Source organism: Myxocyprinus asiaticus, chromosome 7, assembly GCF_019703515.2.
Source record: "Myxocyprinus asiaticus isolate MX2 ecotype Aquarium Trade chromosome 7, UBuf_Myxa_2, whole genome shotgun sequence".
NCBI classification, from domain to species: Eukaryota; Metazoa; Chordata; class Actinopteri; order Cypriniformes; family Catostomidae; genus Myxocyprinus; species Myxocyprinus asiaticus.
In genome coordinates, this window is record NC_059350.1 from 16,490,974 (window position 1) to 16,516,631 (window position 25,658).

At 39.5% G+C, this 25,658-nt stretch overlaps 1 protein-coding gene across 1 annotated transcript in view; it reads right to left on the reverse strand.

Moving 5' to 3' along the window:
* Nucleotides 1–25,658, reverse strand: part of tenm3 (teneurin transmembrane protein 3) — a 211,850-nt gene that overhangs the window by 79,506 nt on the left and 106,686 nt on the right. Inside the window, exons 6-10 of the mRNA XM_051702870.1 lie at nucleotides 15,629–15,834; nucleotides 13,095–13,305; nucleotides 9,976–10,077; nucleotides 9,359–9,553; nucleotides 3,215–3,415 (exon numbers count right to left, since the gene is read on the reverse strand). Coding sequence (XP_051558830.1) covers nucleotides 3,215–3,415; nucleotides 9,359–9,553; nucleotides 9,976–10,077; nucleotides 13,095–13,305; nucleotides 15,629–15,834 — 915 coding nt within the window. The remainder of the gene's footprint in view (nucleotides 1–3,214; nucleotides 3,416–9,358; nucleotides 9,554–9,975; nucleotides 10,078–13,094; nucleotides 13,306–15,628; nucleotides 15,835–25,658) is intronic.

Genomic DNA, 25,658 nt, shown 5'->3' on the forward strand with positions numbered 1-25,658 from the left:
CGTCGATTCTGCCACATTATTATTCGGATCTCCAGGAGGCATTCAGCAAATCAAAGGCTATGCAACTTCCTCCTCACCGTTCCTGAGACTGTGCCATTGACCTTCTGCCGGGCACCTCTCCTCCACGCGGACGAATATACCCCTTATCAGAACCTGAAACTAAAGCTATGGAGGAGTACATATCGGAGTCCTTAGAAAGAGAGTTCATTCGACCATCTACTTCTGTTTCTGCTGGTTCCTTCTTCGTAGGAAAGAAGGACGGGTGTCTTTGTCCATGCATTGACTACCGAGGCCAAGTATCGCTATCCTCTCCCTCTGGTACCAGCAGCATTAGAGCAGTTACAATGTGCCAAGATCTTCACCAAACTGGATCTTCGTAACGCCTACAACTTAATCCACATTCGGGAGGGGGATGAATGGAAGACTGCTTTTTCTACACACACTGGCCACTACGAATACCACGTGATGCCTTTTGGACTCTCCAACAGTCCATCTGTCTTTCAAGCTTATGTAAATGACATTTTTCATGATCTTATTGGCAGATGGGTCATTGACTACATTGATGATATTCTGATATACTCTTCTTCCCTTGATGAACGTGTTCAACACGTCAGAGTGGTGCTCAACCGCCTTGTTCAACACCAACTGTATGCCAAGATGGAGAAATGTGAGTTTCACAAATCAACCATCTCTTTCCTGGGGTATGTCATCTCCCCAGAGAGAGACACCATGGACTCTTCTAAGCTGCAAGCCGTGCTGAAGTGGCCACTACCCGTGTCTGTCAAAGAACTGTAGCGCATCCTTGGTTTTGCAAATTTCTACTGATGTTTCATCCGAGGTTTCAGCTCAGTTGCTGCTCTACTCGCCTCTTTGCTCCGTGGAAAAGCTCTGAAACTGATCTGGACACCTTCTGCTCATGAAGCCTTCGATGATCTTAAACGACGCTTTACGACTGCACCCATTCTCCATCATCCAGATCTCACTCGACCCTTCATACTGGAAGTGGATGCCTCTGATTCATGAGTAGGTGCAGTGCTCTCTCAACGACAAGGATCTCCCGCCAAACTCCATCCCTGTGCCTTCTACTCACACAAGTTGTCAGCTGCTGAGGGAAATTACAATGTCTGCAACCATGAAATTTTAGCCATGAAAGTGGCTTTCGAGGAATGGAGGCATTGTTTAGAGGGAGCTCATCATCCTTTCGTGGTTATCACGGATCATTGCAACCTGGAATACATTCAATCTGCTAAACGACTAAATCCCCATCAAGCTCGATGGTCTCTGTTTTTCTCCAGATTTGATTTCACCATTACCTTTCGACCCGGCACCATGAACACCAAAGCAGATGCCCTGTCCCGCATTTATGGGTCTACTAACGGCAACAACCCCGTGACCCCAATAATCCCACCATCCCTCTTTGTCGCTGCCATACAATGGGACATTATGGCTGAAATCACCCAAGCTCAGAATCAAGAACCCAGTTCCACTGACTGCCCTCCTGATAAAGTCTTTGTTCCCAGATCCTTGCGCAACAGAGTTCTTCAGTGGGTTCATGACTCAGCCTGCTCCGGGCATCCAGGTGCACAAGCTACTTGCAGGTTAGTGCAAAACCGGTTTTGGTGGGAGAACCTAGCGACAGAGGTCGCTGACTATGTTAAAAATTGCAATGTTTGTGCCACCTCTAAATCTGTTCGACAGCTTCCATCTGGTCTCCTTCAGCCCCTGCCTGTCCCTTGTCGAGGATTTTGTCATGGATTTACCCAACTCCCAGGGTTTCACTACCATCTTAACCATGGTGGATCGTTTTACTAAGGCCTGTAGATTCATCCCTCTGCCCAAGCTCCCCTCGTCTATGGAATGTGCTGAGAACCTGTTCCAGTATGTCTTCCACTTATTAATTAAAATAATGGTCTACCAGAAGACCCTGTCTCCAACCATGGTCCTCAATTCACCTCCCGAGTCTGGTCTGTATTCTTCAAATTGCTCAATGTCAACGTGAGTCTAACCTCTGGATATCACCCTAAATCTAATGGACAAGCTGAACACATACTGTTAAATGAATCAGCACGACTGGAGCTGCTTCCTTCCCTGGGCCGAATATGCTAAAAATTCCCTGTTCAAACCAGCCACTGGAACCACTCCTTTCAAGTGCATCCTAGGTTTTCAACCCCCACTCTTTCCTTGGTCTGGGGAACCGTCCAATGTACCTGCAGTCGACGACTGGATGCAGCGCAGTGAGGCTATCTGGGATCAAGCACACATCCCCTTACAACATGCTATCCTCCGACAGAGAGAGCAGGCCAATCTCCATTGGCGGCCTGGCCCCAACTATGCTTCAGGGCAGTGGGTTTGGCTGTCAACCCGAGATCTTCGTCTCCGGCTCCCGTGCAAGAAATTAAGTCCCAGGTATGTTGGTCCTTTCAAAATCATTCATCAAATCAATCCTGTGTCCTTCAACCTGCAACTCCGTGTTTCCCCCACCTTTCATGTCTCCTTGCTCAAATCTGCAGCGCCTCCGAGAGAGGAAGTCTCTCAAGACCCCCAGAGAACCCTTCCATTCCTCATTGATGGAGAGAAGGCCTTTCGCGTACACAAGCTCCTGGACTCTCAATGCCGGGGTCAGACTCTCCAATATTTGGTTGACTGGGAGGGCTATGGCCCTGAGGAGCGTTCCTGGATGAACTCTGAGGACATTCATTCATTAACGCTACACTAACTGAAGATTCACAGATGCAGTGACAGTGAGATTTCTGTGTAGGGCTCTTGGGTGAAACAGTATTTTCATTAGACACAGTTTGCTGCTGGGAAAATAGCACTCTATAACTAAAAGGCCGACTATGATTGAGTCCTAAAACATTAGAAGTCCAATATTGCTCTTATTACAGTATCGTCACAAAAAGACGTGCCCACACATACTATACCACAGCAGTAGTGGAGAAAAACATAGGGACTGGGCTTTTGATGGATTGAGAGATATCTCATAATGATGGTGTACTTAAGGTTAATAAAAATCTGCCTTTGAGATGGTCTGCTGACGGATTCAACAAAGGGGAGAAAATATGAAATGACAGGCTGTTAATATCTTTAAAAAACAAGACAATAAGCAGTCTTCAGAGTATCGGAAAAATAACTTAAGCAAGTAAAAAGAACAACATCTTGAGGAGGTGAGTGTATTGGTAAAGGTAAACAGGGTTCAGAACTTAAGGAACAGTACCGATGGAGCAGTCAGGCCCAGTCCAGTTGGCGTCGCAGGTGCAAGTGCCGCTTTCCTTCTGGTAGGTTCCATGTCCTGAGCACTGGTCTGGGCACATAGTCTTAAGGATCTCGCAGCTGGTACCACCCCAACCTGGATTGCAGTGGCATTCGCCGTGAATACAAACACCGTGAGATGAACAGGAGGGGTCCAGGCAGTCCACTGTGTGTTTGAGAAGAACAAAAATTTGTTGTTTAGCAAGCCATGCATAGTGGAGTATGTCCTTCAAGTGTATGATATTGTTCAAGGAATAGATCACACAAAAATGTAAATTCAGTTACACTTTACAATAAGGTTCTATTCATAAACATTAATAAAAGCATTAGTTAGCATGAACTTACAATGAACACTTTTTTTTTTTTTTTTTTTTTTTTTTTACAGAAATGTATACATTTACAAGTTTATTGCTAGTTCATGGTTTATAATGCATTAACTAATGTTAACATATTTACTCACCCTAATGTCATCCAAAACTCATATGACTTACTTTCTTCTGTGAAACATGACACTATGATGTTTGGTCATGAGACGCGATCAGAACCAGTGTTTGACGTTATCGATGTAGCCGCCATATTTAGTTTTACTTTATTAACATGATTTGCTTTGAGAGTGAATAACAATTTAAATTTTGTTTTGTTCATCACACAAAGTGATTGTAACGTTTCAAAATACTTGGAATATAGTGCATGAGTCATACTGATTACTTTTAAGCAGTCAAGATTCCCTTGACAGTCTTTATGTTAAACCCTGTGAAGACTTTTTAAAAATCAACCTTTTGTGTGTTCCACGGAAGAAAGAAAGTACTACAGGTTTAGAGTGACATTATGGTGAGCAAATAATGACAGATTTCTCATTTTTGGGTCACATATTACTTTTACAAAACATATGGGCTATGTCAATACACTCAACTGTCTAAAATTCTCTCATCTCACTGGAATCAATCATTTGCTGACTTTAAAATGTTTTCTAATGTGGGGTTCACATTATATGACCTTTGAAAATTCCCTTATTCCAGTTTCCTCTCACACACATCATAAGCAAAATCAGACGGTACATGTACTGAGGCATGATCCATATGCCGTTCAATGTGCTCTCAAAGAATGTGTTGAAGGTCTCATTGGGAGAAGTCTACAGATGGGAAAGCAGTTTTTAGGTAGGGGAATGAGGCGCAAGCAGGGTTGGATTCTGGGAGTGAGATGGAACTATGCAATCCTTTTAAAACACCATAGGGGCTACTGTGCAGATGTGTGTGTTTGTTTGTGTGTATCTGGGAGAGGGCTGAGGTTCAGTAACCCTTAATTCTTGCGCTTGTGTGGGAGATGATGGGGCTATAATTTTGATTGATTGACAAACAGGCCAAGTCATCGGCCTCATCCTAGATAACGATGAGTCTGCATACAGAAGGGAGATTGAACAGCTGGCTGTCTGGTGCAGTCAAAACAACCTTGAGCTGAACATGCTCAAAACGGTGGAGATCATTGTGGACTTTAGGGGAAACACCCCAACACTGACCCCCCTCACCATTCTAAACAGTACTGTGGCAGCAGTGGAGTCATTCAGGTTCCTGGCCACTACCATCTCACAGGACCTGAAGTGGGAGACCCACACTGACTCCATTGTGCAGAGGTTGTACTTCCTTCGCCAGCTGAGGAAATTCAACCTGCCACAGGCGCTGCTGATACAGTTTTACTCAGCAGTCATTGAGTCTGTCCTCTGCACTTCAATAACTGTCTGGTTTGGTTCAGCTACGAAATCAGACATCAGAAGACTACAAAGGATAGTTAGGACTGCTGAGAGGGTTATTGGTTGCCCCCTGTCCCCCCTTCAAGAACTATACACTTCCAGAGTGAGGAAAAAGGCTGGAAAAATCACTCTGGACCCCACTCACCCTGCCCACTACCTTTTTGAACTGTTGCCTTCTGGGCGACGCTTCAGAGCTCTGAGCACCAAAATAGTCAGGCACAGGAACAGTTTTTTCCCCCAGGCTATCCATCTCATGAACAGTTAAATTGCCCCATTGAGCAATAACTATGTGCAATACACAGTTTAGTCTTTCTTATATTTATCCAACACATCCAACCTCTTCTGCCATTTCATTCCTCTGAAAAAACAAAAACAAAATATTTGCACTGTACATAACAGATTTGTATTTGCACTGTACATAACAGATTGTATTAGATTTGCACTTCCCATGTGTATGTGTGTATGTATATATGTGTGTGTCTGTACGTATGTGTATAATTAGTTTTTAGTTTTTATTATTATCTATGTCTTGCTGCTGTTTTTGTATTGTTTTTGTATTGTTGTACACTGGAAGCTCCTGTCACTAAGACAAATTCCTTGTATGTGTAAGCATACAAGCTGATTCTGATTCTGATTCTGAATTCATGACCAGAAAATAGAGTTGCCTGCCTAAATTGCTTTAGGCTGTATCTCTTACTCTCTGGGAATGGAAATGTATGTGTTTGTATTTGTTGGTCGTGCTAAATCATTACGATCGAACTGCAGGAATGAAATCCTTCTGTCTTACAAGCAAATAAATAAATAAACACAGCACACTTTGTACTCTACGTGCCGAGTCATGGTAACATAAGCACTATGCACAAAGCTAATTTTGCCAATTAAGTCCGCAAATCAATTCTAATCTAGCATTTTTTTCCATTTGCGGTACAAACAAGGCTGTGCGCTGATGGCTAAGAGACCTGCGCATCAGCGGGGACATCATTGCAATTATTTGCTCTGTGAAGTGGAGAATGGCAATTGTTTCTGGAATATTGAACTATTAACTCATGGATAATGATTATTGCAGGGACAGTAGATTATCAAAGAAGGTCACAAACAGAAAAAGCCCCTTTTGATGGCTACAGACAAGGCGTTGGGTTCCACATTAAGCAAAGTGATGCTGAAAGGCGATATGAACCGGACAGATTTTTTTCTCTCTCAAACACTCAGAACCCCCCCCCCTCTCTCTCTCTCCTTTTATCAGGTCTAGTGAAAAGCCTGTCTGTGTCTGTAGAGACGGAGCTTTCAAACACTTCTGGAGAAAGAAAAAAATGAATCCCCTCGAACCAGTGGGTAATCAGTGATAACACTGATAACACATTATCTTGTGCATCTTTGATGATGTAATGCAGTGGGGTTTAATGGCAAGAAGACTGAAAATAGCAGTGCTAGATAAACGCTTCCATTAGGGCTTCTGATGGGTCTCTTATGAACTCAGACTTCAGATGTTCAACATCTCTGTAAGGGGAACACTGCTGAAAAACCCTGCAAAACTATTCACAACAACAAAAAAACAAAAACGTTTTTGAACATTAGAGCAGTGTTTCCCAACCTTTTTTACTACACCAACAGTAAGGCTCAAGTATACCTTCATCAACACAAAACCATAGATGTGTACCAAAGGCTAAATATCACTTAACGCTATCATTAATATTATAATAAAATAAGCTGTGAAATTTGCACTTAGAACAGACTAATGATGTTAATTAAACAGGTGAACTTTTAACTTGGTAAAAACTATTTTATTGCTAGTTTTTCATAATTGTATTACTAGGCCTGCATATTTATTGTTTATATGCATAATTTGTATTATTTACAAGGATTTACATTGAAATGTAGAACAAGTGCTTTTTTGTTTTGGTGGATGAGTGCATTTTAACGAGCATGAAGTAGTATGTCTTCTTTATTAGAATTTAATGTTTCTATTTGTGTTGCTTTCATCAACAACTAACTGTAGAGAACAGAAAGGATATTAAAAGAAACATTATTCAATCAAAAATGAATTGCATGGATCTCGTCTTTGGACACACATCACACAGAACGAATCAAAACAAACTTTTCCTCTCAACACATAGTGAAAGGATCTCAGAGCTGAATGTTTCATACTAAAGGATCGATTTTGGTATTTAAGAATAGATATCGAGATCGTTCAAATGAAGATCATGATTATTTGAGAAACCTGTATTTTACACAGGAACCCTATTACTTTTTAGGTCATACATTTTGTTTTATATGTTAAACAGAGCAAAATTCAATTATTTTGTGTACCCTCAGGCACCTGCTTACGTACCACCGGTTGGGAATCAATGCATTAGAGCAGGGGTCTTCAACCATTTTCAGGCCAAGGACCCCTTGTTGGGTAGAGAGATGGAGCCGGGACCCCGTTACATATTGTATAAAATTGAGTGTTGCATTTTATGCCTAAATAAATGTGGATGGTAGGCTAACAAATTATTGTATGTATACTTCATGATGTCTACATTGCAAAGCCATTAAAATCATCATTAAATGCTGCCCTGCTGAAAAGACCAGCTAAAACCAGCATAAGCTTGTTGGCTAGTTTTAGCTGGTTGCCCAGCCTGGTCATAGCTGGTCAGACTGGTTTTAAAGGGATTTTGAACCCTTTTTTTTAGCTGGTCAGGCAGGTCTTAGCTTGTCAGTCTGGTCATGCTGATCTTAGCTAGTCAGGCTGGTCAGGGTGGTCTTAGTTGGTCAGGCTGGTCTTAGCTGGTCAGGGTGGTCTTGGCTGGTCAGGGTGGTCTTGGCTGGTCTCCCAGCCTGACCAGCTAAAAAGTGTTCAAACCCCATCTGAAACCAGCTAACTGACCAGCCTGGCTAGGCTTGGCAACCAGCTAAACCAGCCAACCAGCTTAAGCTGGTTTTAGCTGGTCTTTTCAGCAAGGATGTACAGCAGGGGTATGCAACATTTTTGACATGAAGTGACATTTTTAAATTCCACTGTAAATCCCTGTGCCAAACCTCCAAAAAGAAAGAAAAAGACAGACAGACAGACAGACAGACAGACAGACAGAAACAGAAACAGACAGACCCTGTCCATGCAGAATAAAACAACTTTTATAAATTTACTAAAATGGAGTCTTCATCTCATGTGAGTGATCGATTTTATACATACATTTTAAAACTACGGTTGATTTCATTGAGTAAAAATTTGTAATGAGGAAAACAATGACTGAGTGCACCTTTAATTATGTTGATTTGAGAGTCACGTTCTTGTGTGTGTGGAACGTCAAGGACCCTGTATGCCAGCTTTATAATCTCAGTGGTAACTATTTATTTACACCAGGCAAGTACGCTATTGTTCTGAAAGCACGCTGTCATCTGCTCAACCGCACAGCATGACCAACGCAAAGCAGACGTGTTTACTCACGCGACCCTCCACTGCAGTGCTGTTGAACCTGATGTGTGTCGCGATTTGAGCGGCTTGTGATAAGCAGTGGTCGTGTGAAGGATTTGTCCAGGCTGTGCGCTTCTGCTGACTAGCGCTGTTTAGTCACACTTTAAGATTTGGCATGCAGCTGTGAAGGACTTCTACATGTCGATAATTGATACTCCTGTCTCTCGCTGTTGCTCGCGTGCGAGTGAGTGATTATTACAAATGCCATCAATGGTGGATCAAACAATAATTTGCGGACCCCCTGTTGAAGATCCTTGCATTAGAGCACTGATGGAGGAACTGCTTGAGGTTTAAGACCTTCTATCTTAAAAGTGCACTTGGTAGATTTTTGTTTATATTGCGATGGCTGATATGTCAGTTGTCTTGGAATTATACTGACACCTAGTGGTATAGATGCAGCATTATGCAAAAACAATTATTTTGGTTACCTATGCCATTGTACAAATGTGATATTAACAGTCAGACATTATTCATTTAATCCACAAGCAAAATTGTCAGATAATAGAGGGGTTACTGAGATAAAGCAAGAAGTATTTGGTTGGTAACGTGATCTCAACATGGTGGCCCCCATGAGGCCGAACAACTCCATGCAAAATAATACAGCTTTTATTAGGTCACTCGTATGACTGGAGTCTTCAACTCATGTGAGTATACAATTTTATTCTTAGTGCACCTATAAGAAGAGTCCTAAGAAATAATAAGCAATTAGCTGATATTGTCCAATAATGAACAATTGATGGGTATTTTACTGTATTTGAATGATGCAGTTTCTATATCAGTGACAAATGGATAACTAAGATCCATTTAGTTTTGATTAACTGACCCTATGTCAGCATATATAAAGATAAAAAACAAGCCCACACAGAGAAATATAGTGTGGGCTTGTGTATATAGTATTTAACCCTGACCTTCTTCACAGTTGTCTCCTTTATAGCCTGTATTGCAGGCGCAGGTGCCCATGATGCAGATCCCGTGACCGCCGCAGTGAATGTCGATGCACTGGTTGCTAGGAACATCACACTCTGTCCCCTTCCAGCCACTGTAGCAAAGACAGCGCCCCCTGGAGTACTGACCATTGCCACTGCACAATACTGGACAGGCAGCTTTGAAAGAGAATACAAAAAACTAATGGTAACATTGAAAGAGAAAAAATGGCCATGGAAGTAGTATGACAATCATTACAATCCAACAGGTGATATATTTTTTAGTGTACAGGAATGTGCAGATTTATTTATGGTCCGTTTCTTACATTAGTATTAATGAGTCATTTTTATTTTATTTTTTTTACCAGAATGAGCCACAGAAGGGAAAAGCAAATACAGAATAAATAAAATACAATCACAATACCATGGAAATAATTGTAATTGTTGCACCCTGCAGGTAATAAGAAGCCAATGAAGCTTGGGAATTGAGTCCCGCCAAACGCCTGCTAGCCAACTGCTCAAATGAAAATCTTGGCTGTTTATTTCTCTGGAGAGTCATGTGTGACTGTTTGTGTGTGTGTGTATGCGACAGGAGAGCACACCTCGTGAGCAATCAGGTCCAAGGAACCCTGGGAAACAATGGCATGTTCCAGAGCGACAGTCTCCGTTACCATGGCAATTGTGTGGACACTCTGTGAGGGTATCTGGGGAGAAGAAGGAAAGTGTGTGAGGGAGCGACAGAGAAAGAAAGGGTGGGAGAAAGAGAAAAGCACTAATTGAGGAGACAGTCTGTAGAAATTAGCAGACATTCAGACCCCCCCAAACCCCCCCCCCCCACCCCACCCCACCCCCTTAATTAAAGGAGTGCCAGATGCGTGATTAACAAAAACCTGCATCTAAGCTTACTCAGCCTTAATGAACCAATCAGAGCATTATTACCACCAATTAGCAGCCAGACGTTTCACTTAGAGCTTTCTTTACACTGCTGGATGGCCATTAACACAAATACACATGCATGGATGAGGTTGTGCACACCCATGCAATTGGCCATCCTCCAATTTATATATTTACATTTAAAACTTTGCTTATAAAGTTATACAGAGTCAAAATCACTCTGGGATCAAACAGAAAGGATTTGGCTCTCACTCTGCATGTCGCCAAGGTGACGTCAATGGTTTTGACATCACCTGTCCATACTTTCATTAAAAGAAGCAACTCATTGTATGCTAAGTCAATTCTGACAGGGTAATGAACTGCCTCGGTTGCCAGACAGCTGTTATGACACCACTGAAGTGGTTCAGCACCTCTCTGACAAGCCCACTGCAGGCCCATATTATCATGCTACAGAGAAAATCAATTTTCATTTACAAAAGGTTAACTTTTTACTCATTGAAGCATGATCAACACCCTTTTAAAAAAGGACACTGGCTGCAGTCCCACTGATCATTTTTTATCCTCCTGTCTATGTGATCGAATTTAAAAGGAAATTCCTCTTGCTGAAACCTATTTTTTATGAGCTCATCTGGAGGTGAGAGAAGGGGAGAAATGGAAAGTGGGGTCAAAAGTGAGAAAGAGAGAGAGAGAGAGAGAGAGAGAGAGAGAGAGAGAGAGAGAGAGAGGGAGAGGGAGAGGTCTAGCAGATCACCAGGCAACACTTTGAAGTCAGCTGCTGCCACTTAAAGCACAGATTGATACAGATCTGACCATCATTACATACTAATATGTAAATGTATATCACACTTTTTTGCTGTATCTTACATACACATCTACTCTATATAAAAAGTTCCATAGATTTGATTGACAAAAAGATGCATATTTAGGGTCTGTTCCAAAACTGTCTCCTGCCAAATAGCGCTCCTCATGCGCAGTGCACGGGAGACTCGACTAGCAACTGCTTTCAATACAGGTGATGTGAGAGGAAAGACACAATACTCTAATGAGCATAAATATGCAAAACACACAGACATTTTGGGTAAAATAGTCAGTTTTCTATCATATTAAACTATTTTTAATCAATACTTTTATATATTAAATGGATTTTAAGTATATTTATAATAAAAATGTATTTAGCTTCGTCCGCCATCTTGGATTTTTTTTTCCACCAAGATCATCACAGTGCATTCTGGGATCGCTTACCCGGAGAAGGATACATACGATGATACCTTAGCATTTGGCCAAAACAAGATATCTTAGGAGGCAGCATAATTAATATACCAACCTTTTAGAGCAGCCTTTGTGTCAGGAGTGCACCTATGATGTCTTAAATTGCTGCCTCCAGTGGCAGCTCACTAGGTTTTGGCTGTTTTGGCACTAGTTTGGTTCTTTAAGGTAGGTATCTAAATTATGCTGCATCTTAAGGGACCTCATTTTGGCCAAGTTCTGATGGCGGACTGTACAAATATAAAGTAGTTCAGTGTAATTAAAAATTAGGGCTGCACCAATGTATTGGCTGCTGATATTTATCGGCCAATTTTTGACCAAATTAAAACCATCGGCATATCGGTAATAAGCATGAAAACACTGATAAGAAAAACCGATGGTTTATTTTTAATGAATTAGCAACACACTTTGTAAAAACATTCTGTGAATTCAAATGCACAATCCAGAAATAATAATAGCCACACTATGTAGAAAAGTTGACACTAAGAACATGTAATATTACTGTAGAGCCGAGGAGGGCGGGGCCGGGCTGGAATGAGACACACCCGGTCCCCAATCAGCCTGATGGTGCGTGCGAGGGATAAAGGCGGCCGGGGACGACAGTTCGAGAGAGAGAGAATTGCAGGCAGCTGTACTGTGTGGTTTTTGGTTGTGTGTTTGTTTAATTTGTTTATTAAATTATTATTTAAATTGTCAAGCCGGTTCTCGCCTCCTCCTTTCCACCGAACCCCCTTACAATTACATTTTTATTCCTCCTTGTTCTTATGTTAATGCGAAAAAAAACCCCACCATAAACGGATGTGAGAGTTGTGAAAGAGGCACTTATAGTGCACAATAGGCTACATGATGAGAGAAACCATCCAAAATGCTTTAAAACCAGTACACTTTGACTTCTGAGACATCAGTATGATATCCATTAATGCTGCATGATTGATTGAAATCACAATATGGCCAGGGCTGTCCAGTGCGGTCATACCAGGCCACACGTTCTGGGGGCCCTGCGGCAATTTCATATCAATCATCACGTTATCATATTTTGTTATTTTTTATATCTTTTTATCTACTATTTATCTTTCACTGTGGCTTTCTTTAAAATATTGGCCTGTCATGTGTTCATCAGAGCCAGTGTTCAATGGAAATGATTTATTGTTAGAACAGTGAAAAAGCTTTTGTACCTCTCTGTACATTTTTTTGAGCATTACTAAGTAAAACAGTGATCTGATGACAAAATAAGTTTAGTGGCAAAATATCGGTATCGGCCTTATAGTTTTTGTTAAAATTGGTATTGGCCAAAATTTTCATATCAGTGCAGCCCTATTAAAAATAGATTATTTTTCAAATATTTGCATGTGCTGTGTAGTTTTATGTTTATTGGAATATCGCATAGGTAGAACATTGCATCTTTATTGAAATCATTGGTATTTTTGCTGCACATGGAGTGTGAACCTCTCTATTTAGATGTTTCATGATGGTTAGGATTCTGCATTTAGAGGCAGCTTCGTATGTAGGCATAAGGCAACAAGGATTTGGAACATATATACTGTATATTGCCATCGCTCACCTATGACAATGGTATTGTAGGAGACCTGCTCAGTGTTCTTGCCGTCATTGTAGAAGGCGAGGTGCCAGGTGCCTGAGTCCAGGAACCGGATGAACTCTGCCTCATGAACATTGACTGAACGAGCCTTCTTGGCTGCTCCCTCAACCTCCACCAGTCCCCGCTTCTCTTTAGATATCAGACGACTGCCGTCAAGCAACTCTACAAAGTCATACTGTATAAAAACACACAAATACACAGGTGAAAGGGTGGGATAATTAACAATAAGTGTGTTTACATGCACAACAACCTTGATAAATATCTAAAATCAGCTCATTCTAAAAACCTGACAATGCAAGAAAACTGTGTTTACATGACATTTAAAATTATCTGATTTTTCTCAGTAATGTGCAAAAATGTAGGTGTGCATATTCTTTTTTGCTTAAACAGTTTATGTTCGTACCATAATAAAAGAAAACCGTTTAAATTTACATGCGTTTACATGACCTTACATTGTTGCTTATTAAGCATAATCATAATCAAGTATGTAAACGCTCATTAAGGTTTGTCAAATATGTGCATATAAGTCTCACATGTGAACAACAACACATATAAGTAACATATATAACTTGATTTGTACATTTTATGAAGAACATTTGAGTGGTCTTTGTGCAAACCTCATTGACATAATGCTAGGGTGTTTCAGATGGTTGCAAGAACATTGCTATGTGGTTGCTAAGCAGTTCTGAGTGGTTTTTAGTGTATTTTTATCAGGTTTCAGTGTTTTCTGGGTGGCTGCTAGGGCATTGCTAGCTGGTTGCTAGGTGGTTGCTTATTAGCCCAAGTAATAAGAGCCAAACTCCGAGTGTCTCTGCTATTCTGGTGCCTAGATATTGCCTGTTTTATCATCCTCCAGATGAAAATCATAAGCCTGATCCTCTCTGAACCTCTCCTCAATAAGCCACAGTTTAGGTGGGTAAGTTGTTTGTCAAATCTCTAATCCTATGAGCATAGTACTGATATTTGTTGCACAATCCACATCTATAAAACTGTTTAAGTTTTTGTGTGATTAATTGAATTAGTATGATAATCCATTCAAATAAAACAATGCCTTATTGTCACAATGGCTCTGGATGATGTCTTTAGCAAATTGTATTTACCAGTGAAACATATTAGTAAAGACTGAAATCATGATTCATATCTATCGAACCCCATTTTAATCACTGACATATTTAGAACACACGAGACCCTGTACTGCAGTAACACAAAATACAGTATGCACCACCTCAATGTTTTAAAAGCATGTCTGGCAATCTACAGTATGTGCTGGAATGTGGGGAGAAGTCAGAGATTACATTGAGCCAAATTGGATTTAATAATTTACTTGTGAGAGGAACATGTGGCTTCAATGCAGGATTTAATGCTTGCATATAAATTACAATAGAATGTAATGAATATGTTTGGAATCAAGTGCTTTCACTGTAGCATCCACTTTGCGAGCGACAAGAGAAGGTTTTTATAGAGACACTTTACATTTTAGAAATGCTTTATGACAAGTTTTTTGGTGACTTTAACAAGCTGCTCCCAGAGATGGAATTTGTGTCAAGGCCTCTGATGAGTTTAACATGCTGTTCACAAAGATATTTGTCTCTTAAGAGACCCGTTGGAGAACGACACAAGAGGAGGAGAGGAAGAATATGTGAGCGAGAAATTACAAGACACCATCTGACAAAACATGAAGACATTTCGATCAGTGGAGGAAACAGAAGTCTCCACGCCTCTGTCTGTCAATATTCCTTTAACCTATCCTTTATTCAGCCTTTAAGAAACATATTGATTCATGTGTGGCAATTAAAGCACTGGGTCTGTGCTATCGACTCTTATTGTGGAGGCCTCCGCTGCCAATTACTATTAAGCATTTATGTGTTTTGTGATGTACCCTTGAAGAGGTATGCTGTTGTTGCTTGGTAAAAAGTAAGAAAAGGGACAAGGAAAAATAACTGGTTTGCTAGTGAAGGCCAAGTTGAATTTTTAATCAAAGCGCTCCTAACATGCATAGAAATATGAATTGCTTCAAGAGAAGAGAGACACAGCAGATAGAAATTGGATGGGGGGATGTTTGGTTCTGCTGTGTAGCTTTGAAGGTCAGGTTTAAAACTTTTACAAAAGTGACTGTCCTTTGAGTTAAGTTTGCTGTATGCCCTTTGTAGCACATCTGTGAGCCTCATGTAATAAGATGACGGTAATTGGAATAGCGGGTGCCATGATATTTCTTACATGTGGTTGTGCTGAGAATTATGACTGTAATTATGGAATGGAAATTACAAGAATTATGAATATGAAAACCACATCCTGCAAACAGCTTCTCCGTTCGCCCTGATTTATCATTACAGGCTTTACAAAGATGCAATGGTGCTATTTGCAAAGGTAACAATATATTTGGTGCCTATAGAGAACATCTAAACATCTATACTGATCTATGTCAGTTAAGGTGGGACACTCCTCTCAAGCAAAACCAAGACAATATTCCACAATATCAAAAGTTTGGTTTATCATACCTGAGTGTGTGTGGGAGGCAGGCCTTTTCGACCGTAGACCCCCACCAGGGCGCCTCTCTGGACGGAGATGTTGAACTTGAGGGAATGCGGCTGGTCAATGAAGAGTTGAGAGCGCCAGAAAGTACCTGGAGAGACGTCCTGTACTGCCCTCCGGCCCACATCAACCTCACCTGTGTCAATGGAGTTATTCTCCTGAAAGTAAAATCCTAGAAAGACAAATGATGTTTGTGAGAGATAGAAACAGGAAGACAGCATGTTTGCATCAATTACACTTAAAGGCAGTTCACACAGAGAAAAACTGCATTGAAAAAGATGCTGGAAGTTGGCAATGAACATTAGTGACAAACATTAGCATTAGGGCTGTTGTGGTGACAATTTTTTACCACCGCTGTGTTTAAGGGCCAACCACCGCCGGTGAATGGTGCTGTACGGTGGAGGAGGGGGTGTGTGCATTTTGCGTGTTTATTGTGGATCAAACTTTTAAAAAAGTGTGTTATTGAATACAGAAGAGAAATTAAATCACAAAATACCATAATAGAAACTAAAAAATAGTTTGCATTGGTTTTAAAATGTCTGTCTTTTATTGCACCAATAGTCAATCTTATAAATTGCTGACAAATGTCAATGTCTAAAAATATTTCAGAATGTCAAAATCTGCTAATATAGCTCAACTTGAATATTCAACATGATTTAATATCAGCAAACAGCAGGACAATAATTACTGTAAATGGTTACGCTTTTTTGTCAGATGTTTTTAATTTTTTCAACAGGAAAAAAGAAACATTGTCCGGGACCTCACTGTGGTTACGATGTAAAACAAAAATGCATGAGTTTGTTTTTTTATTCCATTAACAAATATGAGATAGAAAAATATGCATCATTAGGATGATTCAAAAATTCAACTTCAAACACTGTTGAAGAAAATATGATGAGAAATAAACAATACTGCAAGATAATACCAATGCAATTAATGTGTTTTAGAGGAAGAAAAATCATGTTTGAATAAAACCTTGAATAAAAATGATCAAGTCATTGTATTTTGAGAATTGCCACGTCTGAGCTGCAGGAGCTGTAAGAGCTGAACACTGATAAACTGAAGCGCTTAGTGGGTTATTCACCCTTTTTCCAAACGCATCCTATATATATGAAATAATCAGCTATATCGATAACAAATAAAATATTACTGAGCACATACTAAATTGTGCGTATCTACACAGACAATGCAGCGAATGCACAGCTGAACTTAAACATGTTGTGTGGTAGATGCGTAACTCGCGTTGTGAATATGCCGTTACCGTAACAATGCACTATACAGCAAAATCCTAAAGTCTCTAAAAGCAGAAAATGAATAGATCTGTAGCATTAAGAATCGACAACACAGCAAAACAAAAAAAAAGGGGTGGGGGTTTGGGGGGGTTGTCACGGTGATCCTAGCAGCCCTAATAAGCATGCCAACAAAGTTGTGCCGCAAGAAAAGTTTCTGCAATGACGTTATGCAGCGACTACCAAATGAAGTGAAGGCATCGGAGCACATGTGATCTGTCTCTTACATCTGTCTCATACAAAGTATAGGTAATATGGAGAAAAAGCAATTTCCCCGTTCTATAAGATTTGTATTTGCCTTCATACAAGGACATAATTAAAAAATGGTGTCGAAATATGAAATTGCGGCTCAAAGGGAATTTGATTCATGATTTGATATTCGTTCATCTTGTTCACAATACGATGCATTTTGCACTGCTGAAAAGTATATACAAATGCTTTCCCCCTCCAGAATACTATTTTTTTAGGGCAAGAAAAATTATTTGCTGTCAAAATATTATAAATTGTATTTTTTTTTTTACCAGCAATACGTATTTTATTTTTTTTGATCAAGGTCTTTTTATTGATAAAACAAGAAAAATTTAAGTATGTAACATATGTATTCCTCCTAGCTTTTCTCTGGCTTGCACAGAATGAGATGATTTGACCTCTTAAGTATGCCTTCAGTGCCTCCCATACAGCTGATGAAGACATCTGATTGATTGAATTTGATTGATGCTAAGAAAGGATTCTATCTCAGATGCAACATAGTTCACAAACACTTCGTCTGAGAGAAGAGTTGGATTAAACCTCCAAGGACGATAACTCGGCTGTTTGGTGGGGATATGTAACGTTACAGTCAATGGGCTATGGTCTGATATGACTATAGCTTCGTAATCACATTCTATAACTGATGAAAGGAGGCTTGTGTCCATAAAGATGTAATCTATTTGTGAATATGAGTTATGTACCGGGGAGAAAAAGAATAGCCTCGGGCAGTAGGATTACGAAATCGCCATACATCAGCTATTCCATATGCTTTGAGGAAATGCTGAATCGTATGTGCTGACTTGGAGGCAGAAACCATCCTGGGTGAGCTACGGTCTAAGACAGGAGAAAGGACACAGTTGAAATCACCTCCAAGGATAAGGTGATGTGTTACCATGTTTGGAAGTTTTGAGAAGAAATTACTAAAAAAGTGGTGGTCATCCCAGTTGGGGGCATAAACATTAGCTAGGATGACAGGGAGTCCATACAACTGTCCAACCACAATTAAAAAGCGCCCCGCTGGGTCAGATTCAATGCTTGTTGCAACAAACTGTATATTCTTACTAAATATTATAGCCGCCCCTCTAGCCTTTGATTGAAAATTAGAATGGTAAGCCTGGCCTACCCATCCTCCCCTAAGTCGACTGTGATCAGAAATATACAGATGGGTCTCCTGAAGAAATGCAATGTCAGTCCTAAGGTTTTTCAAGTGAGTAAATATCTTTTTGTGTTTTACAGGATGATTGAGAGATTTAACATTCCAACTCACCAATTTAACTGAGCAACCATTTGCCTGAAATGAAGTATTAATGTTGACCATGTGGAGCTGAGAACAGTGATATGTTACATAAGCATCTCCTGATGTACATTGAGTTTGATATTTTTTACACACGGATATGAAAAAAAAAAAAAATAGTCATCAACATGAACATGATGAAACAGGAACCCCTTATTGATGTATCCACACATTCTGTGTTTATTTGGGTAACTTCTACACTAACCCAAGTTGAGCTCCCGCCCAATTTGTCTTAACTGAGACAACGATATATAACAATATCCCCAATATTTCACAAACTTAAAGACTAAGAAGTAGTAGCCTCATTAGTTTAGGCAGCAAGAGCAAGTGTGTGTTTTTAAATCCAGTATATTTTGCCCTCACGCTTCTATTGACTGATAGGCATCTATCCTGCAACTGATAGGAAACCTAGATTCACTTGCAGTTTCAAATCACAGATTAATTTGAGACTTAAAATATTTACTTAAGTCTTATTGCTAACTTAGAAATCTTCTGTCCGCTTAAATATATTTAGTTTTTTTGTCTTTGCTATCTAAACATAAAATAAATCTGAGTATTCACCCAATGATGTGTTAGGTACATTGTTTTATACAAAGTCTATACTTAAGATGGGAGTGAGAGATTAGCTTCCTACCTTTACTTTTAAAGGTCTAAAATAAACATTACATTGGATCGGGATAACCTTTAAGACGAAAACAAACGCGGTTAACTAGAGTAATGAATATAACATAACACCGTCTTCGTAGGTAATTGTGATCATCCCACCGGATTTGTATTAGAGATGAACAGAATGTTGACGTCCTCAATTATGCCCCGTTTTCTTCTGCCATGACAATGTGCTTCTTAACGTAGGCCATGGCTTTGTCTGGGTCCAGGAATACTTTGCCTGTACCATTGTGAGTAATACGCAATCGAACAAGAAACAGTATGCCGTATCTGACACCTCGTTGCTCTCGCAGTAATTTCCTGACATCCGTGAATGCGGATCGTGCCTTGGCGACGCTGGCAGTATAGTCTGGGAAGATGGCGATGTGATCACACTGAATACATGCTTGACGTAAAACCTCAATACAGTCCTGATAGTAGTGCAGCTTTGCTACAATTACACATGATTTACCAGGGGTCCTTGGCCTTAGGCTGCGATGCGAGCGGTCCATAATAATGTCTTTATCCAGTTTAAGCACCTCTGACAGCAGCCTAGAAATTGACTCAGTGGAGGTGGATCCAGGCCCGTCTGCGCCCCCCAAAATCCGAATGTTGCATCTCCGCATCCTCCCTTCCATGTCCTCAAATTTATCTCGTAGCTCCTTTAGCTCAACCTTCAAGGTGGTCATGGTAGTTTGTAGTTCTGCTACTTCATCCATCCATGTTGACATGCTGCTCTCCATGTCCTTAATTGTAGCCTTCATTTGATCAATATCAGTTCGTGTTAGTGCCGCGTTATTGGTAGCTCCGTTCTGACTGCCTGGAGCCCACTTTTCAGGTAGATAAAATCTTCGGCGAGGGAATTCTTTAGTTCTGTCCTTATAACAGAGAAGATGTCTGCTTTTAAGGCCAATAGGATCTGGGATTTTAAATCTTCCATATCTGTTTCACCTGGGTCCGTGTTGGGAGGAGTCGGTGTGCGGGCCCAGTCAACAGTTGAATTCTGCGTCGAGGAGGTGTTGGGCCTGGAGTTGTATTTGTATTTTCAAAGATTAGAAGCCAGTACTCTAAATGAAAATGGCCATCATTTTCGCTGGGTGTATTTGAGTATATTTTGAAATGTTTTGATAATATTTATGAAAAAGCACTGATTCAATAATGAAATTAAATAGATATTAGGTAGGAGCTCAGCCGAACACATTCTACTCCATCACCTGCTCACTAGCGCCCCCCCCCCCATGCATCGATTTATGATCAGATTTTCAAAAGCTATGGCAATTTGTGCAGCCCACCAACGTTAGCGCAACCAACAGTATGAACGCCTACTGGCGACCAAAAATACAGCCACTTGGTGACCTCAAGAGATGAAATCGCTATCAGTATGAACAGCCCTTTAGTAAGATTTATAAAACTGTAGTAAGAGATAATCTGCATGCTTTAAGGTAGTCTGAAATAATAGAGAATAGTAGATAGATATGAGGTGTGTATGAGTGTTTTTTCCAGCTTTATCTTATGAAACTCTAAGTGTAAATGTTTGTTCATCAAACATTAATGAGGATTACCAGAATAATCTGATGTCAGAAACTGTTACATCACTTCATACATCAGTTAATAACAGATCATGTTTAAGCCACTCCCCCCAAATCTTTTCTATTCCAGTTCCCAAGATAACCATCAAAGTGAATTACCTAGCCTGGGGGTTTTCAAACTGGGGTCCAGGGAAAAAAAGAAAAAAAGATAACACTTAACGAATTATTATGGTTTCATTCTGCTCTCTTAATAATGGTCAAAATGATTCTATTCTATTTACAGCCATAGTATTAAAAGTAAGAAATAAAAACAAATCTGCATAAAACCTTTAAGAATAGAGTGCACACTTGTTTTGTTTCTTTCTAGGGATTTTTTTACCTTGCTTCTGTCACCTTCAGTTTGCACATCGGAGGTTATATGGCAAATACACCAAAAAAAAAAAAAAAAAAAAAAAAAAAAATATATATATATATATATATATATATATATATATATATATATATATATATATATATATATATATATATATACACAAATACATTTGAACTGAAACATTTTTTTTTTTATTAAGGTTTATACTTAATAGTACTCTACTAGTGGTAGCCAAAAAAAAAAAAAAAAAAAAAAAAAAAAGATTTAATTTAAGTAAATCATTTCCAGACAATATTTAAATAATTTATTTTGGCTTTAGTAAAATATAAAAGCCAATTGTTATATTTTGTATAACATATTGTCTTAATAGGATTATGCTTACTACTTTTCACACACAATATAAACAGGCTTTTATACAAAAAAAAAATAATAAAAAAATAAATAAAAAATAGCTGCCTTCATATTTTAGAAAGGGGGTTATCTTGTTTGGAGACCTTTGGCACCCCCTTGACCCCCCTGTTTCCGCTATGGTCAGTCAATTCCTTTCTAAACAAAAAGAGACCTTGAAGAAGCTAATTTGAGAACAAACTTTTGAGTAAATTTGATACATCTAATCCAGTTTGGGTCTAAAAAACTCAAAATCACCATAATGATAATTGTCAAGCAACCATTTCATTTAAGGAGCCCTATACATAAGCCACATGCGGAAATATTACCAGACTCTTCCCCTAACAAGCGGAGAAGCTAATGTCCAGACATTACAGAATATACTCCACCAACATAAGCTTTGGCGATACATATTCAAACACAATGTGTTCCAAAGTAACAGCTTTGCTCATATGCTAGCTAATGGAGAGCAGCTGGCATTAATATTGCATTAATTATTATTGCGTAATGCCTTTGCACGCGGGCACTAACCACACGTGTGTTGCTAATGCAGTCAGCCGGCTACATAAAGAGCATGTAGAGTGAATGAAAGAGTAATTAGAGTGGACTTGCTGACTGTTAGTTTTAAAGTGAGCTTGCCTGTGGCCCTAAATGCTCTATAGAGCAGAGAGAGAAGCCATCTGTGAAGCTTTGATCAACAGTATTGTCCACAGGATGAAAAGAAGGGGATGGTGCTCTTAAGAAAAGCCAGTTGAAAAGTGATTTGCTTGCTATGTGTGCTAGGGATGCCCAGGGGGTTTCTTGGACATGGTTAGTGAATTGGCATTTGCACACGAGAAAACAGAGAAGTAGAAGGTTTGATTTGGGTAGATGCAATTATTTAGCCAAACCTTCTACTTCTCTCTTTCTTACTGTTTTTCTTTCTATATTTCCAGCCAAATGGTCTTGTTTTTTTTATTGTTTAATACCTCACATAAAATATTCCTACTAGACAACCATCAGAGATCTTGGCTCCTTGGTTTGTTTGAGCAGTCCAACATCAACTTCTGGCTCAACCAATGGTGTGAATTTGGGGCGGGATCACCTCTTTGTTCCAACAATGGGGAATGTTTGGGAAACCTGTTTGGAAATTCCTTAAGTCATTAATTTTGCAATTTTATTTGGTGCTGCTAGTGGCACATAAATTACAATCAAAATTTGAGTCATATTTGTTGTAATACTGCCAACAAAAAGGAAAATAAATAGAGAGAATCTTTTTGAATATTAAATCTATATATCCACTTTCACTCTCAACAAATTAAAGATGAAGTGTGTAATTTCTGCCCACTAGTGGCACCAAACAGAATTGCAAAAATAATGATTGTTTTCAGACAGGCTAACCGAAAAATTAATATTTTCCATTAGTTGGACAAACAGATATTTTCAATCTAAACTCATGCAACTGGTTGAGCTAATGTTGTATAATAGGCTGGATGGACAGAGCAAAGAGCTACAGTGTTCACACTTTTCAGGAAAATCATGACTTGAGGACCATTCAGACTGAACGTGTCCTTGTGCTAAAAAAAAATAAAAATAAATAAAAAATAGACACAATGCAATGAATAGAACAGAACGCTGGTGTCTTGACACTCATTTTTAGAAGTTTAAGTTCTTTTAGACTTGACATGTCTAAAAAACACGGGGCTCCTGCATAAGATGCTGAAACAACAGTAAGATACGGCACAATGGTCAACAACAAGCATCAAGTGAAGGGGTCAGCAACCTTTTTGACATGATGTGCCATTTTTTATTTTCCTTGTTAATCACTGTGCCAAGACAAATCTTTTAACCCCATTCTATGTGTTTGTGTTTGCTCTTTAATTATGTATTATTAATTCCCTTAATTATGTAGTTTTGATCTCTTGAGAAAATTAACTATGGTTTTACAACTATAATCATAGTTTCACCATGGTATTTGTAGTAAAGCCATAGTAACCACAAAATTAACTGTGATTACTGCAGCCACAATATTACTATAGTAAAAACATGGTTTCTGCCAAAACATGTTTACAACAGCCATTGTACTACAAAATTACTATAGTAAAACCATGGTTTTAATGTGACTGATGACTTCATTGCTAATGCAAACATCCCTCTCTCGTCCTAAAACCTGCCCTCAAGTTGCCCTTACAATAAATTCATTTGACTTCTCCCCGCCCCCTTTATACCTATTATTAACTCCATACACTTGCTTTCATTGTCATCATCCCACTTTCACTCTTTATCAGGCCATGAGAGACATTAACAGCACCACGTGTGATTAGCCAAGTGTCTCTCTTCTTTCCAACTACATTCAATAGCAGATTTAGTGCTTTTTATGACTTTCAGAAAAGTCTCTTGAGCCGTTTTTAATTCACTAAAACACATGGAAGTGCGTTTGTGCATTAGGGAAAGTGGTGTTACATTCATTAAGAGTGTGTCATGCTCAACTCCGTTGGTTGTTGCAGTGGGACTGAATGCACAGTGGGAATGAGTGCAGAGCTACACAGACTGTTAGATGATTTGTTTTCACAGTGGTGCTGCACATAAATAAGGCCCTATGAAACAATGCTAAATGCAAATGTCGGTTCCCCTCCCAGACATCAGGGATACAAAGTAGGATAAAATTCTGTTTTAAGAGCGATAATATCAGTTGCATACATCTGTGTGAGGTGGAGAAGTCTCTGAAGAATGTGTGTGTGTGTTTGAATACAAAGAACTGAGAAGTAAAAAGGCTAGTCTACTAGCTTTCAATGCTCAGTGTTTATGGAAATCTCTCTCTTTTTTTTTTTTAAATTGCAAAAGAAGAGTAAGTCCTATGCTAATGACATTTCCCAACAGTGCTACACACACTGAAGTGAGGCAGGCACTCTAAAGCACATCCTGTCATTTAGGAGAGAGACTGAACTGAGGCTATTGTTCCTGGTTTGAAAACACATGCAGAGGTAGACGGAGCACTTGAAGCTCTTTTATTGAGTGAGTCCTTTTAGGTCAGCTGTCTCTCAAAGGAAGGTGAACCGCAGATGACAACAGCAGCACCCTCAGTTATTATGCACACTTTCTTCATTGGAGTAGAGGAATCAGACAAAAAATTAGTATGTGTATGGGCGTGTGTGTACATATTTAACAGGTCTACAGCAGGTGTGCAACTTGTTTGTAGGCTGATATATGTCCTTGTGGGGATTACTTTTTTGACAATATCCCCAGTCATTTTGAAATTGTGCATAAGAAATCTTGAAGGGAAATGCTTGGCATGCGAATAAACTCTCAAAATTTGCTTAAAATTTTATGCGCTAGGAGGAGGTGGATTTTCTAGATAGGAAAACAAAAGGAAACAAAAGCTAGACTATGCTGAATGCAAATTCTGCTCATATAAATGTAACCTAATTGTGTCACTTCTGTTTATGGGGAAAAGTATGACTTTCTCTTTGCTGTGTAAGTAAACAGCCACTGATGCCTATATGACTGCATCACAATCAATTTACCAGCAATGTATGACCAATTGATAAAAGTGCATCCAAATATTTCACTTGGCTGATGGCAAACAGACCAAAAATTTCACATAATTGATGCAGAGGTTTTCTGATCTTGAAGAAAGAACTCTATAGCGCTGCAAGCATGCACATGTCCATTACCTCAAAAACAAATACATTACTGTTAGCAGCATTCTCATAATGGTCTTTACACATATGGCCATCCGTCTTCACAGCACGAATGTGCATCCCTCTGTGTGTGCATGTATAAGTACTTAAGTGAGGGAGACCTTGTGGGAATACACCTGCTTGTGGGTGGGAGAGAGAAAGATGGCCCTATTTGTGTGCAGTTGCTATTTATTTCTATTTTTATTTGTTATTTAGAATATGCTTTTTTCATTTGTGCCTTACCAGCTGCAACCGTGACAAGAAATTAGTGATACAACATTTGGTCGGTCACTTAGTTTCTAATTCTGCTATGTCACACTGGGTAGCTCCGCAAACAGTGAAATCTCATTGGTACAAAATCCAGAAACATATAGATACATATTAAACATTAAATATGTTCTGATTTTACTGTATGCTTTCGGTGAGGACAAATTACTCAATGCTGAAAATTTGTCATGTCTCACCTGGTTAGGTCACGGTGTTAGAGGACACTTAGTACAGTGACAGTACCCCTGGGGCTTTGCTCATGGGTATAATGGTAGTTGAAACAATGAACCCAGCAACTCTACAG